Below are 15,064 nucleotides of genomic sequence, written 5' to 3' on the forward strand. Positions count from 1 at the left end.
CTAAGCGTGCTTGGGAGAGAGTAGTAATAAGATGGGTGATCCCTTGGGAAGTGCATGCATTGTATTCCTTGGACTAACGGGTAAAGTTGTTTACATGTGATTAGGAGGTTACGAGTTTAAGTTGTGTAAACAACCTCTTGGAGAAATGCAAGGTAAGGTGGCGTACAATAAGTCCTTGTGGTTCGGTCGTTCCCTGGACCGCGTGCGTAGTAGGAGTTTAGTGCATTGGGTTGCCCTTTTGTGTAATTTTTGAAAGAGCATAAATGACCTATTTTTAGGTTTACACACTGATTTTTTGTGTATTAGTTATCAAATTTAAGAAGTTTCTACTGGAGAATAGCAAAAAAACAATAAGAACACAGAAGAGTAAGCGGTTGGCTGGTATGTGGGATAAGGGATAATATTCTCGAGATTAAATACAGTATTATTTTATCATTGCTCATAAAAATGGAGGCAAGTGCGCATGCAGCGCCGCGCTATGTGGATTAGGCGCACTTACCAGTTTGAACTATGTTCTAGGCAAAAGTCTAGTGTTTTGAGTAGAGGGGGGACATTATCCAGTAGAAAGAATTTGATCTGAAAATGGAGGCAATGCCAGTTGCTATGAAGGTAATCTAGATTTTAGAACTGATAAGCTATGTTGCATGGACTCAAACACCTGATATAAACTGAATCACTTAATCTCAAACATAATGAGCTACTGCACTGATATGCAAGTGCATGAATTCTCGTGAAAATAGCTATATGGCTAAGATAGAAACGAGAGTGTCAACCTATGAGTAACCATTTTTTACCCTAGATCTAATCTCATGAGAAAGGATGAGAGGTTTATGACATGAAAACTCGAGGTATTACAACATCCCCCTCTTGGGATCATTCGTCCCGAATGATAATGATTTGGTTGAAATACTAGAAAAAGATTGAGATGCTACACAGGATACTTACGAACTGAATCATGACTTAATATCTTAAACTAAAACTAATGCATGGACTGAACTGAAGGATCTCGAGGAATAACAATACTCATAAAACTTTAGATAGCAAGACTAGATGAAAAGTTGGGAATCTATGGGAACTTATCTACTTGCTTGCTAAACTGGATTGCAGGCTATATGGACTAGATCATACTGACTGCCCATACTCAAATGGAGTATTTCTTCAGGACTTTTCTACGAAATTCTATTGACATTAGGGAGCAAAGAATTTTGGGCATGATCTGAATAAGACATTTTTCTAAGGAATCACAACATTGATATAACTCTATAGTATGGAATATAGACATATAACTCAGGGGCTAATATAGAATTGCTAGGCCACAGGCAACGCAACTTCTTACTTTCAAGCTTAGCAACACTTTTCAAATACTCTCTCAACCATACTATTCCCCCTTAAACACCATACTCATTTGATTCAACTTATAATTCTCACATGGGCATTAATAAATCCATCTACTAATGTCTAAATTGAACTAAGTCCTCTCACCATGATCAAGCCTAACTCTAAAACATAAGATACAACAGGCCAAACCACAATACTAGTCTAAGCCACAAGATTCAGCATTCTATATCTTTTTAGAGTTCACACACTAAGCATAACATGCCTTACCACTTCAATGACTAACTCGAAACACTTATTATTGATTCACTAGCGTATATTGCATCCGTCCACTTACACCCAACATGACATTCAAGCCTATCATTAAAATCACATATAACTTTAAGGCAAATACCCATAAAGGCATACTTTGCATTCTCTCTAAACCTTTATCAATAACAATTTTCTTGCACTATTCTTAAAAACATACACACAATTTTAACTAACCATGACATGTATCAAAGACTTGGCCTTAATCTTACTTCACACTTTAGCCTTAGATAGAAAAACATAAATAATCTTTCTTAATGAGGGTCATCAACTCTCTCTCATCTAAACCATTGTTTATCCACTATCATTACCACTATCTTAACATAGGAAGAGGTCACCGAAGGGCTAACATATAAGAACCTGAAGCACGAAAGACTACAATACGTAACTATAACACTTATCTTAGGCCTGAGGAATAAAATGTCAAAGGCATGGATTCATTAAAGAGACCTAAACTGAGGACATACATTATATAATGTGAACTTTACTAGTATCATGAGTTCTAAAACTGGTCATACTCTGAAACATGAGTTCATACTTATCATAAGCTATTTATCATATGACTAGAGTTCATAGATTTCTGAGGGATGACTCAAATCATAGAGTGAAGCTGTTACTTACTTACTAAAAATTAAGAATGAGCTTGAATATGCATGAAGTATATAAGCATTGGCCCTTAAATACGCTGAAACAAGAGCTGAAAAAATAAGAGAGCATGCTGCGGAGCATTTTTCGCACGCTATGGAGCACCAGAATAGAGCATGCGGCGCATACTCTATCCCATGCTACTAGGGGTGGATTAGAGTGTGCGTCGTACACTAATCGCACGATGCCACTATTTTTAATTCCAAACATGCCCTAAACGAATTTCAAAAATTTTGAAACTCACCCAAGATGTACTATTGACTCCCCCGATAATGAATCAACTTGAAAATTAGCTTTCGAAGGTCGGGAAGGTCTCAAATAAATTCCTCATAGTTTGAAAGTTTTGGAAAAGAGTAAGTCTTGGCACTTAGCTGAAAATTTCTACGTTTTGGGACCTATTTTGTCATGCAACAGGGAACTGAAATGAGCTAGAATATTAAAGGGTCTTATACTATCTCCCCCTTAGATTAAAGCCATCTTCTGAACTTATGGATCTATCTCACATTCCTAAGAGTGAGTCGGAATATCTTTGCTCTAACAGTCTACACTTAAATGCTACACTCACACGCATACACTATATTTTGAACTTGCTGACTTCTTTCTTGAATACCCTTCCATATACCATTCTTAACTTCCTCTATCTTTGATAATCATCATCATAGACTTACATTCTCTTAATTCGAAAAGCATACCCGCCTCGCTAAACACATAATCATAGGCTAACAAGATCATACTTCTATACTTATATTTTTTTCCAAACCATAAGAATCAAAATCATACTTAATCTCAAATCAATAAACTTAAATTCTTGCATTCACTGTTTCAAGCCTATTAGTTCACCTCCATATAACTAGCTTCACTAACCAAGCAATCGTTATCCCCACCTTGCTCATCATCTACTAGTCGAACTTAGTATCTCATTCTAGCTATGATTAGCCACAATCTTAACAACTATTCTTACCTACCAAACATTCAAAAATACTAGTCCGCTAAAACCTCATAACAATAATGATCAATCACAATCTTATGATCTATCTTATTATGCTTTGCTAGCACCTCCTTTTTCTACACCTCATTACTATTTACCCTTCTTATACACCTAAACTCCTTCATAGCTTTATAAGTTTCAACTAAACTTTCTCTTGCAATCTCAGGGAAGCCTAAATTAACAATAGTCATCCACCAAGTACTTCCATCAAAACCTATACTTTTCTAGAACAACAAATACCATCAATAACTCTTTTCTTACCTCAAGCGAACAACAATCCACCTGAACTAATAATATCTTCCTCTAACTTTCACTAAACTAACAAACAAGGATATATCACTTCATTACTAACTCAATCATAAGCGAAAATTCAGCTATACATATTCAATAAATCACCCTTACCACCTTTCTTGTCACTACACTTCTAAACCCAAACTTCTAACTAACACAAGAACAACAAGATGAACAAAAAGTTGCTAGTGAATCGAAATAGGCCTCACACGGCTTCACTAGACTTTAATTTTGTGTTTTGAACAAGAAAATAAGATGAATAACAAAGCAACTATGCTAGTGAATCGAAATAGGTCTCACACAGCTTCACTAGACTTTGATTTTCAAAAACACCATGATAACAAGATTACATAATACAATGGATAGAAACTTGACATACGATATTCAATGATCTAAGAATACACATCTTACTTTTTCTTAATTGAACAACTTATACGAATGAGGACATAACTTTAAATTTGAGGGACTTATAACACACTAGAAGACTCCTCTCAAGCCACTTTGTGAAACTTTTGAAACTTCTTGCTAGTAAGTCTGAGAGCATTATCAGGGGAGGAAATTGTAACTTGCCGATCATGTTACCTCAAGAACATTACATATAGAGAAGTATGGATCATCATAATGGGTTCTGAAGAGAAATCTAAAAGCACATCTGACTTGGGCTTAGTGCACGATTTACAAACACAATAAAGCACTTTAATCTTCGAAACACAAAAGCATTGATGGTATATTTTCTAGCTCGTTTACAATCCTATAACTATCTATGGAGATCGTATGAGGAAGTACTGTCTGTAAAGATTTAAGCTCGACTGTTTCTAATATCATGAAAATAAGACAGAGATAGCCTAAATAGAGTAAGATAAGAATTTGTATAAGTTTCTTAGAGAACCTTTCTATAACACGATCTGAAACTTGAAACAAGGGGAACATTTCCTAAATGCCCTGTAGCCTCTCGAAGAAAAGTACAGACATCTCTGTACTATTTCGCAAAACTCTACTAGACATGGCTTCATAGACACCCTAGGACACTTGAACCTTGTGCTTTGATACCAAGTTTGTAATGCCTCGAAATCGGGTCCCAAGAAGTCACACGGTGCTCAGGGTCACAAGTGACCCCAAGCTAACCTTTCTACTGGCATAACTCATAAGCAACTGTATAAAATACTTAAATCTGTATAAAATTAGAGAAAACATAAAACTTTTCTGAACTTGATCAATACAAATATAAAATTAACAAGATTACAACTCTACTTTAAAAAAAAAAACTTAAATTGAATACATCAATTTCTACTGACTGTCTATGAAGCCTCTACTAGTACTGACTTTAGGTAGCCGGGTCATGACTCCCAACTATCCCAACTCAATACGACTGAAATAGGAAAATAAAGAACTGCTCAAACTGTCTATCTGGCTCAAACCCTTGAATTAAAAGGATTCATCACCTGCTGACTGGAAGCTGCGAACTGACTGAATCTGAATGTGCATACTAAGTCTTGTACCTACATTATGAGACAATATAGAACATAGACGTATATATGGATCAACACTTTGGGAATGTACTGAGTATATGAGGGTGCAATGCAATAAGTAAACAATATCTCAATATCATCATAGTTTATAAAATCATGCATACTGACAATAATGACTCACATAGCTTGAGTAAAACTGGGATATAAATACTCATAAACCACAAATCATGATATATATAATATAAATCTTTTGAGTCATTATACTTAACTCAAAACATGTACTCTTCTCTTATTCACAATACTTGTAAGTTAAAGAAATTTTTAAATAATACTTTCAAAACTCATACTCTTATCGTAAGGAGAATAACACTTCTTTAAAACTCAAGGACTCAGAACTTTACAAGCTTAAGACTTGGAAACTCTGGGGTTGGAAAACTTTAGACTTTTATGGACTTGGGAGTTTCTTCTAACCGACATAAACTATGTGAGCTACATGGAGTCCAACGTCTTACCTACGTTGGGGAGAGCTATTCTATCCTTGCTTTCGAATAGAACCTTAACTTTAGTGATCACTGTCTTAGCCCAATTGGGGTATATCAAGAACCTACGGGGGCATGTAGTTCTGGGGCATGAGACCTCGGAATCAAGCCCAACTCGGTGCTAAATACTACTCGTTTACTTAGCTTAGAACTTTAGAAAATCCACTTTAAAACATTTCAATAATATGCAATGGGAGCCAAAATGCATCCCCTTTATCTCAAAATCAAGAATGCGGATTTCTTTCTTAACTTAGGTTCAAAATTCCCTTTCTTCTTGAAATTTTAGTAGACTTATCATCAAAGCTTTCAAAGGGTCTTAACATGATGGAAATATGAGCATACTTTTGCAATTCTTTAAAAAAAATCATCAACCCATACTTTAAACAATAAGGTTCAATTTATAACAACAAGACTCGGAAATTCTTGAAAAATATGACATGAACATAGGAATATGAAACTCAAAGCATGACTTACCAATTTAAATCATAAATATGTAAAATAATAGCACAATTCAAGACTTGGGCAATTCCATAATCTCATAAACTTGAAATATAATAAAATAATATGAATTCATCATGGAAATATGAAATTCTTTAAGAAAAAACTAAAACTTTTGGGCACAAGAACGAAAGGGTGTTCTTGTTCAAACCCCACATACCTTGAAATTGAAGCTTTGAATGAACTCTTAACTCCGGATTGTTATTCTTGAGATTAATGGGTGCTTCTTGTGGCCCTCGGAATGGGAAATTCGAATCTTGAAAAATTATTGAAAACCTTCGGTTGAATCTTGAGATATTTGGATTTTTAGGTTGAAACCATAATGAATGTTCTTGGTGATTTTGAGAGAAAATAAACTTATTTTGGTGTTATGGGAGTTTAATCCCGTGTTATAGCTGGACAGGGGTTGGAAAATACCACTTTTACCCTTAAAAGTGCTGAAACAGAACCTGAAAATTATTAGCGTGCAACAGAGCGTGCGTCGCACGCTTATCGCATGGTGCTACTGGCTCAACCACTAAAATGGCCATAACTTTTCGCTCGGGTATCGAATTTTTGCGAAATTGGCATCGTTGGAAAGCTAATTCAATTATCTACAATTTGATTGGTCTTGGGATGAAAAATTTCATTTATATTAAGAGTTATACACGTTTGAAGTAGACCCTTGTAGAATCGAATGTCAAACTTTGGACGAATCAATTGATCTTAGCTCAACTTTTTTCTAGGTCATTGCTATGAACATTTTTATCCTCTAAACTACTCCATAAACTAGTATAATGATCATGAAACTTGTATTCACATGAGAATAACTTGGATTAGAGCTTAAACGCATAGGAATGACGGTTTGAATTCTAGCACGAGAATATGGGATATTACACGTTGACTAACATCAAGAAGAAAGTTGGCTTCGTTATCAAAAGGGAGAAACCGACAAAGGGAGAAAATCGTCAACTGTAATTCTTGTCGTTGGCGAAAGGGTTGTCGCCGATGGAATTTCGATGGGAAAGAAAGAGAAAATGGTATTATGCTCAGATCTGTGATTGTTGATTGTCGCTGGCGGAAGGGTTATCGTCGCAGGAATTTTGATGGGGAAGAAAGAGTAGAATGCTCAGATTGTGCTTGTCGGCGTCACTGTTGATGGTCCCTTTTTTTGATAGTTATATATTTTTTAAAAATAAATTATATTAAAAAAGGTAAACCTATTTTACTTAGATCTGACGAGTGTTTGACTTTTCAAATACTATTCCTAATTAAAAAGAATTTATTTTCTTTCCATATAAAAAAAATACTATTCTTAATTTAAAAAGTAACTAAAAAAATTACCTTAAAAGTAAAAAAAGTAAAGAATATGTTTTTAAAAATAAAATTTCCTTGACATATAGGAAAAAGTAAATTGAAATGACTATTTAAATATAGACTATATTTATAATATTTAATTTTTTAGCTGAATTCCCGCACCCATATCCATAATCAGATTCACACTCTCGAATCTTAAAAATTAAAATTTGATGAATCCGACTCTCGAATCCGCATCCGTCTCGAATACCCGCATCCGAGTCCATGTAACTTAGCTGATAAGAAAGTTAAACAAGGTTGTGGATTTTCTTGGTCAGAGATTAGTGATAGATATCACATAATTGGGGATGTCAGATTCTTTTTCCTCTTGCTTTAGACTTCTAAGTAAGGATATAATATGCTTCATGGGCAATTGGTAATCAATGCAACATGTTTTAAAACTCAAGAGTACTATTGGCTACTGAAATCACCAACAATTATTAACTTGATTACTGGTTATATCTTCTGCAGAAGTTACAATGTAGTATTCTTTTTAGAATTTATGTTTGTCAACTTTTCGTTCATCTTGAAAGTTGGGATAACACAAGATTAAGTTTGGGATAAAATATAGATATTGTGTTTGATTGACGGTTTAAATTTATTCCATCAACCAAATATATCCAGTATAATCTCATAAGTGGTGTATGAGGAAAATAGAATGTAGTAGACCTTACCTCTAACTCAGAGGTAGAAATTATTTACGATAAACCCTCGACTCAAGAAATTTTACCACAAGCTTAATCTTGGAATATCCATCTTTCCCATCAAACTTGGGATTATGTTGTCCAACCTTTCGTGTGAGAATTGAGATAAATTAGTTCAAGGATATCATAATCCCGAGATAATTTAATCCGCCAATCAGACGACCCTTGGTAATCAAATTCTGAAACTTTCTACTGGAGAAGAATGAAAAGGAGTTTTAGTGCTTGACAAGAAAGACTTAAATTTGTTTGTCATTTTTAAGTGTTTGTTTATAGCCGACCTAAACTAATCTTTGGATTGAGACGCAGTTGATTCATTGATTTTCTAAGCATTTCTAACTATTCAAAGCAATCAATTTCATTCTCTAATCGTCCACGATCCAAGCATTTGAAATCCAAATTTGTCCATCTATATGGGCCACGTAAGGTTAATAACATTTTCTTTAATCAGGATTAGTGTATACAGAACTTGACAACTAATATCTCCAACTATGGGTATTGTTTAGGTTTTCTGAATTTCATTTTCTGTAGAGTTTTATGCGGAAGGAAGAATATCTTCGGTTTTCTGCTGGGGTATACCAAACTACTATATACCTTTGAAACTGCATCATTTCATAGGGAGTATCTTCTTCTTTTTCGGGTACACTTCGTTCACTGACCACCACCGGTCGGCCGACACCGGAGACGGAGTAGGCGCGCCGGAAACAGGTAAGGGTACTCTCCCCAGATCTCCCTATCCCCCTTCTCTCCCCCCTCTTTCCCTTTCTCTCCCCGTCACTGCTATCGCCGGCGGGACTAGGGCTCCCTTCGGCTCGACTCCTCGGCTGCGGCGAAGTGTAAGGGGGTAGCACCGGTCAAAGCAAGTGGGTACGAAGACGCCGGCGACGCTCCGGCAGCTATTCCGACATCGATATTGTCTTAACCAGCAGCACACAGGCATACCGGTGACATCTTTACTTTAATATTTAGCCACTTCTTTTCAGTTTTGGTTTCGTTGAACTTTTTTATTTATTTTGTCGTTTAGTTTGTTTAGTTTGTTGCTTGTTTCCGTCTTGTTTGTCCTTGTTTTTGTCTTGTTTCTGGTTTCTTGTTTGTCTCCTGTCTATTTCTTGTAGCTTGTTTATTGTCTCTGCCTGTTATTAGTTCCGGCTTCCTGTGAGTACATTGTGGACTGGCTGCGGTGCTTATTGGTAATTTTTGTGGTGTGTGTCCTAGCTGCTAGGCCGGGTAGTTTCTGTATGCGTGCCTTTTTTTCTGTTTTCGTAAGGTTGTTTTGTCCGTTGGGTTGTCGGCTTGGGGCTTTGTTTTTGGTGTTTTGGGTGTTGAGTAGTGGCTTGAGGGGTCGATGGTGGAATAGGGTCATGTCCGAGGGGGTTGGGGTTGAGGGCAGGGATGGGTGGGGGGGTATGGGTCGGGGAGGCGTGGTAGAGAGAGGCAAGAGACGAGAGAAGATAAGTTGTGGGTAGGGTCGTAGAATATTGGGACCCTTCAGGGTAAGTCCATAGAGTTGTGAAGATTCTTAAGAAGAGGAGGGTTAATATTGCGTGTGTTCAGGAGACTAGGTGGGTAGGATCTAAGGCTAGGGATGTGGATGAGTACAAGCTTTGGTACTTGGGGAAGGATAGGCGTCGGAATGGAGTCGGCATCTTAGTGGATGAGGAGCTGAGATGTTAGGTGGTGGAGGTTAAGAGGGTCAGTGATAGTCTGATGAAGATTAAGTTAGTCTTTGGGGGTTTTACGTTGCATGTGTGTAGTGTTTATGCGCCGTAGATGGGCTTGGAAGATGAGGTGAAGGCGAGTTTTTGGGAAGATTTGGACGAGGTGGTGAGAAGTGTGCCTAGCGCGGAGAAGATCGTTATAGCAGGGGACTTCAATGGGCACATTGCGGTCCTATCTGGAGGCTATGACGATGTGCATGGTGGTTTTGGCTTCGGTGTTAGAAATGGCAAGGGAACGGCCCTGTTGGATTTTGCGAGGGCCTTTGAGCTGGTGGTTGTGAACTCGAGTTTCCCGAAGAAGGAGCATCACCTGATTACCTTCTGAAGCGCAAAAACCAAGGCTCAGATTGACTTTTTGCTGCTTAGGAAGGAGGATAGGGTGCTATGGAAGGACTGTAAGGTCATTCCGAGCGAGCACCTCTCAACCTAGCATAGGCTGTTAGTGATGGACTTGTCTATCAAGAAGAGAAAGAAGAGTTGGGTCGGGGAGGGTCGATCTAGAATTAAGTGGGGTAGCTTGAAGCCAGAAAGTGCACTGGAGATGGGGGGAAAAGGTGGCAGGTATGGGGGCGTGGGAGTGCAGGGGGGGCGTAGATGCTATGTGGGATAAGACGGCCAGGTGCATCACAGAGACTGCTAAAAGTGTGTTGGGTGTCTCGAGGGGCCGAGCAGGTCGGCATAAGGGGGACTGGTGGTGGAATGAAGAAGTGAAGAAGAAAGTGGAGATCAAGAAGGGGGCGTATGTTAAGCTGATTGAGAGTAAAGATGAAGAAGAGAAACGGGTGAATAGGGAGGTGTACAAGGTAGCTAGGAAGGAGGCTAAGTTGGCAGTTACGGTTGCCAAGTCAGCAGCGTTTGAGCATTTGTATGCTGGGTTAGAGGAGAAAGAAGGGGATAAGAGGTTGTATAGGCTTGCAAAAGTTAGAGAGCGAAAAGGTCGTGACCCAGATCAGGTGAAGTGCATTAAGGGGAGGATGGTGGTGTTCTGGTGGAGGATGCTCACATTAAGAAGAGATGGCAGGACTACTTTCATAAACTTTTGAACGAGGAAGGGGACAGAGGCATTGAGCTAGGAGAGCTGGAGCATTCGGAAGAGACCCGTGATTTCAGCTACTGCAGGCGTTTTAAGGTAAAGGAGGTCAAAGAGGCTATTCGTAAGATGCGGAGGGGTAGGGCGACGGGGCCGGACAAGATTTCGGTGGATTTTTGGAAGTATGCAGGCAGGGCAGGGCTTAGGTGGTTGACGGATTTGTTTAACGGTGTTTTCAAGACTGCGAGAATGCCTGAGGCTTGGAGATGGAGTACGATGATTCCGCTCTATAAAAACAAGGGTGACATTTAGAGTTGCAACAACTACATGGGTATTAAATTGTTGAGTCACACTATGAAGATTTGGGAGAGAGTGGTTGAGCGGAGACCGAGGAGAGTTGTGTCTGTTTCGGAGAACCAGTTTAGATTTATGCCTGGCCGTTCAACGACAGAGGCAATTCATTTGGTGAGGAGATTGGTGGAGCAGTATATAGAAAGGAAGAGGGACTTACACTTGGTGTTCATCGACCTAGCAAAGGTGAATGATAAAGTCCTGAGGGAGGTTCTTTGGAGGTGTTTGGAGGTGAGAGGGGTCCCAGTGGCGTATACCAGTGTTATTAAGGACATGTACAGTGGAGGGAAGACCAGGGTGACGACGACGGGAGGAGACTCAGACCATTTTCCGGTCGAGACAGTGTTGCATCAGGGATCGACTCTTAGTCCGTTCCTGTTTGCGTTGGTGATGGACGTGTTGACGCGAAGTATTCAAGGTGAGGTGCCATGGTGTATGCTATTTGCGGATGATGTAGTGCTGATTGATGAGATGCGGAGGGGCGTGAATGATGAATTGGAGGTTTGGAGGCAAACCCTTGAGTCGAAGGGGTTCAGGTTGAGTAGGTCCAAGACAGAGTATTTGGAATGCAAGTTTAGTGTGACTTGAGGCAGGAGGACGATGTGGTGGTGAGGTTGGACTCCCAAGATGTTTGTAAGAGAGATAGTTTTAAGTATCTTGGGTTTTTGATCCAGGGGAATGGTGAGATTGATGAGGATGTCACTAATCGTATTGGAGCAGGTTGGATGAAGTGGAGACTCGCCTCGGGGTGCTGTGTGATAAGAAGGTGCCCCTTATGCTTAAAGGCAAATTTTATAGAGTGACAGTCCGTCCGGCCATGTTGTATGGCGCGGAGTGTTGGCTAGTCACGCATTCCCACATCCAAAAAGTGAAGGTGGCGGAAATGAGGATGTTGCGTTTGTTGTGTGGGCTTACCAGAGGGGACAAGATTAGGAATGAGATTATCCGGGAGAAGATGAGAGTGGCTTTAGTGGAGGACAAGATGCGGGAAGGAAGGCAGAGATGGTTTGGACATGTGATGAGGAGGGACGCGGATGCCCCAGTGCGTAGGTGTGAAAGACTAGCGTTGGATAACTTCCGAAGGCGTAGAGGTAGGTCAAAGAAATACTGGAGGGAGGTGATCAGACATGACCTGAGTAGCTGCAGCTTACTGAGGACATGACCCTAGATAGGAAGGTGTGGAGGTCGCAGATAATGGTAGAAGGCTAGCGGAAGGGTGTGGGTTGTAGCAAGCCACCAGGAGAGTTCTTGTGTAGCCAGGTTAGTAACCTTAGGTCTGTGTCTATAGGTGTCTATGGCGGCGAGTATGTGTTTCTTATACGTGGGGGTCCCATTCATATTTTCTCAGTTGCTATTTGCTTACTTCGTGTTGCCGTATCTCTCGTATTTTCGTATTGCTATGATTTACTTTTTATTATTCTTTACGCCTTTTCTGTTATGTATTCCATCTCCTTGTTGCTTATTCTTTATCTTGAGCCGGGGGTCTATCGAAAACAACCTCTCTACTTCTTTGGAGGTAGCGGTATGGACTGCGTACATCTTACCCTCCCCAGACCCCATTTTGTGGGAACACTCTGGGTTTGTTGTTGTTGTTGTTGTAATCTTCTTCTTTTTCTCCTGCAATCTTAAGGAATGTCAAAAGTTAGAGACAGAACGGAAGATTTTAAAGATGTTGCACGTCGATCAGCATTGTCTTTGGGATACGATGAGGTACATTAACTTATTCAGTTCATTGTCTTTCTCTATTTTTGGTCGAAAGAATTATGTAGTGTGTTGTGAAATGTCTTGAACAATCTTCATGCTCATATGACCCCTACCGTCCTTTGCCCTATTACATAGAGTCTGAGTAATTTCCTTATGTATCAATTGTTCACACTGTCTCTGGATTAGATGCTCGCTTCTATTATTAAACTGATGAATAATTTGTTGGTTGCAATGTCTAGCTATTTTGTGCTCATTGCAGAATGCAGATGATTTGTAATTCTCTTGTTTGCATGAGACTTAGTATTCCATATAATTAAAGTTCAACTCTCTCTTTCCCCACCCCCTATTTTTACCGCATGTCATACAACCGTGGTTTATATGTCCTCTGAACTTAAGTGTTTTCTGATAGTCTAAGACAGCTGCCTTATTGGCATCTTTTATCATGCATAAACCTCGGCAAAGGTCAGGATTCACCAGAGCTACTCTTAAAACGGTAATATATTTTTTACACCTAATGCTTGTTTTCTTTTGTTATGTTGCTTGAGCTTTAGATTTTGTATCTTTTTGTTCATAAATAATCACAAACCAGACTTTCTTTTCATAACCAAAAATCCTTTTCATAAATTTTCATTTGTCAGCTGGAGAGCATTGGGACTCTAGAGCAATTTTTGATGAAACACAAGAAGGATTATGTTGATTTGCACCGTACGACTGAACAAGAGAGGGATAGCATTGAGCATGAAGTAAGGTTACATACTTTGATATGTTTCTTCCCTCTCTACCTTTTTTTCCTTTTTCTTTGTATGAATTTTCAAAACAGGACGGTCAACTAGACTATCTTCTTCTTGCTGCTGTGCTGATGTACATAGATATATTTTATTATTTTTGCATGATCTCTTGCCAAATATATGTTGATGAAAACAAAGGGGTATTTCAGTTTGCAAATAGGATTTAGCTGTATAACAAGGGTGAGGTTGGAGTCGGGATTACCTATCCGAGACAATTATACTGTTTTCCCTCTATTAGATGGTAAGATGCAATTTTAAAAAATATTACTGTAATATGCTGTCAATTTTAAATTAGTTGGGACAGCAATAGGAATCTTTTATATCTATCGCCCCTATATTTGGATCCATTTTATTTTAATACTTATAAAGAATTCTTTTAAGGGAAATTAGGGGTTACCTGAAATTATAAAGGTTCAAAAAGTTTCACACTTACCTCGACCCCATTCAAATGCAAGTGTAAGTACAACTATACCATAATCCTAATCAATTGGTGTCGTCCATATGGTTTTTATTCTTCCATTGTGTTACATGCTTACCGCATTCTTCTAAGTCTACCTCGTATCTTTTAGAACTTTCGATAACCGTAGTATCATATCTTTGAAGTAGTGCTTTTAGAGGTTTATGTAGGACTCTGCCCTAATCATCTCAGATGATATTCTCTTATGCTATCCTATATGTACGCTGCTTACCCTTTCTGTCGAATGTGGTCATTTATAATCTTGTCTATTTGTGTATGGCGTTTGTCAATCTTAACATCTATATTCATGCAACACTCATCTTGTGGGCATGTTGGCTTTGAGACCACAAACAAAAGCTCAAAAAGTTCTAGTTATCGCGAGAGTGCTAGACTTGCACAAACAAAAGCTCAAAAACTTCTAGTTATCTCGAGAGTGCTAAGGATAAAAGTTTAGGCCAGCTATACATCTAACCAGTCTAGTAGTACTTATTCTTACATGAAACTCTTGTTTTACCTGTCTCACCTCTTGCTCACGTAATCTGCTGGCTGTCTTGAACACTTGGGCTTTCCTTTCTAACCAAATGTGATAGATACAAGCTGCCAAGACTATCCTGAATGCCTTATGTTTCACATTTCTTCCCTTTGCATGTTGTGTTGCCCACACTATCTCTTGTTGCCAGTCAAAGGCTACCCTGGTTATCCCTTGCCATTGTAGCAACAGTTGCCATACTCTCTTTGCAAACAGACATTTGAAGGGAGTGTGATCAATATCTTCAATTTTATTTTTGGATAACGGTGGTGTCTGCTGTCTGGGCCAGCTTGCGGGCACCTCGACTAATTCCGCAGGATGGCTGGCACCTCCCACCAGCAACAGGTACCAGGTAACTTTATCCACCAAGGCTAGAA

At 38.9% G+C, this 15,064-nt stretch overlaps 2 protein-coding genes across 14 annotated transcripts in view; both read left to right on the top strand.

Moving 5' to 3' along the window:
* Positions 1-582: 582 nt before the first annotated feature.
* On the top strand, positions 583-10,153 carry LOC124899577 (craniofacial development protein 2-like). Its single transcript, XM_047414491.1, has 3 exons — positions 583-609; positions 9,226-9,300; positions 9,881-10,153. The coding sequence occupies exons 1-3, from the start codon at positions 583-585 to the stop codon at positions 10,151-10,153; spliced, it is 375 nt and encodes a 124-aa protein (XP_047270447.1).
* LOC107872775 (syntaxin-81) overlaps positions 8,084-15,064 on the top strand; it is a 17,302-nt gene continuing 10,321 nt past the window's right edge. The window contains exons 1-5 of one of the 13 annotated variants that reach the window (XM_047413660.1): positions 8,084-8,532; positions 8,617-9,054; positions 12,840-12,919; positions 13,323-13,406; positions 13,552-13,656. In XM_047413660.1, coding sequence (XP_047269616.1) covers positions 12,842-12,919; positions 13,323-13,406; positions 13,552-13,656 — 267 coding nt within the window. In that variant the 5' untranslated portion in view covers positions 8,084-8,532; positions 8,617-9,054; positions 12,840-12,841. Of the gene's footprint in view, positions 9,055-12,839; positions 12,920-13,322; positions 13,407-13,551; positions 13,657-15,064 lie in introns of all 13 variants that reach the window. The other 12 variants (XM_016719373.2, XM_016719374.2, XM_016719376.2 and 9 more) reach the window with 12 other exon arrangements.

Source organism: Capsicum annuum, chromosome 6 (genome assembly GCF_002878395.1).
Source record: "Capsicum annuum cultivar UCD-10X-F1 chromosome 6, UCD10Xv1.1, whole genome shotgun sequence".
NCBI lineage: Eukaryota > Viridiplantae > Streptophyta > Magnoliopsida > Solanales > Solanaceae > Capsicum > Capsicum annuum.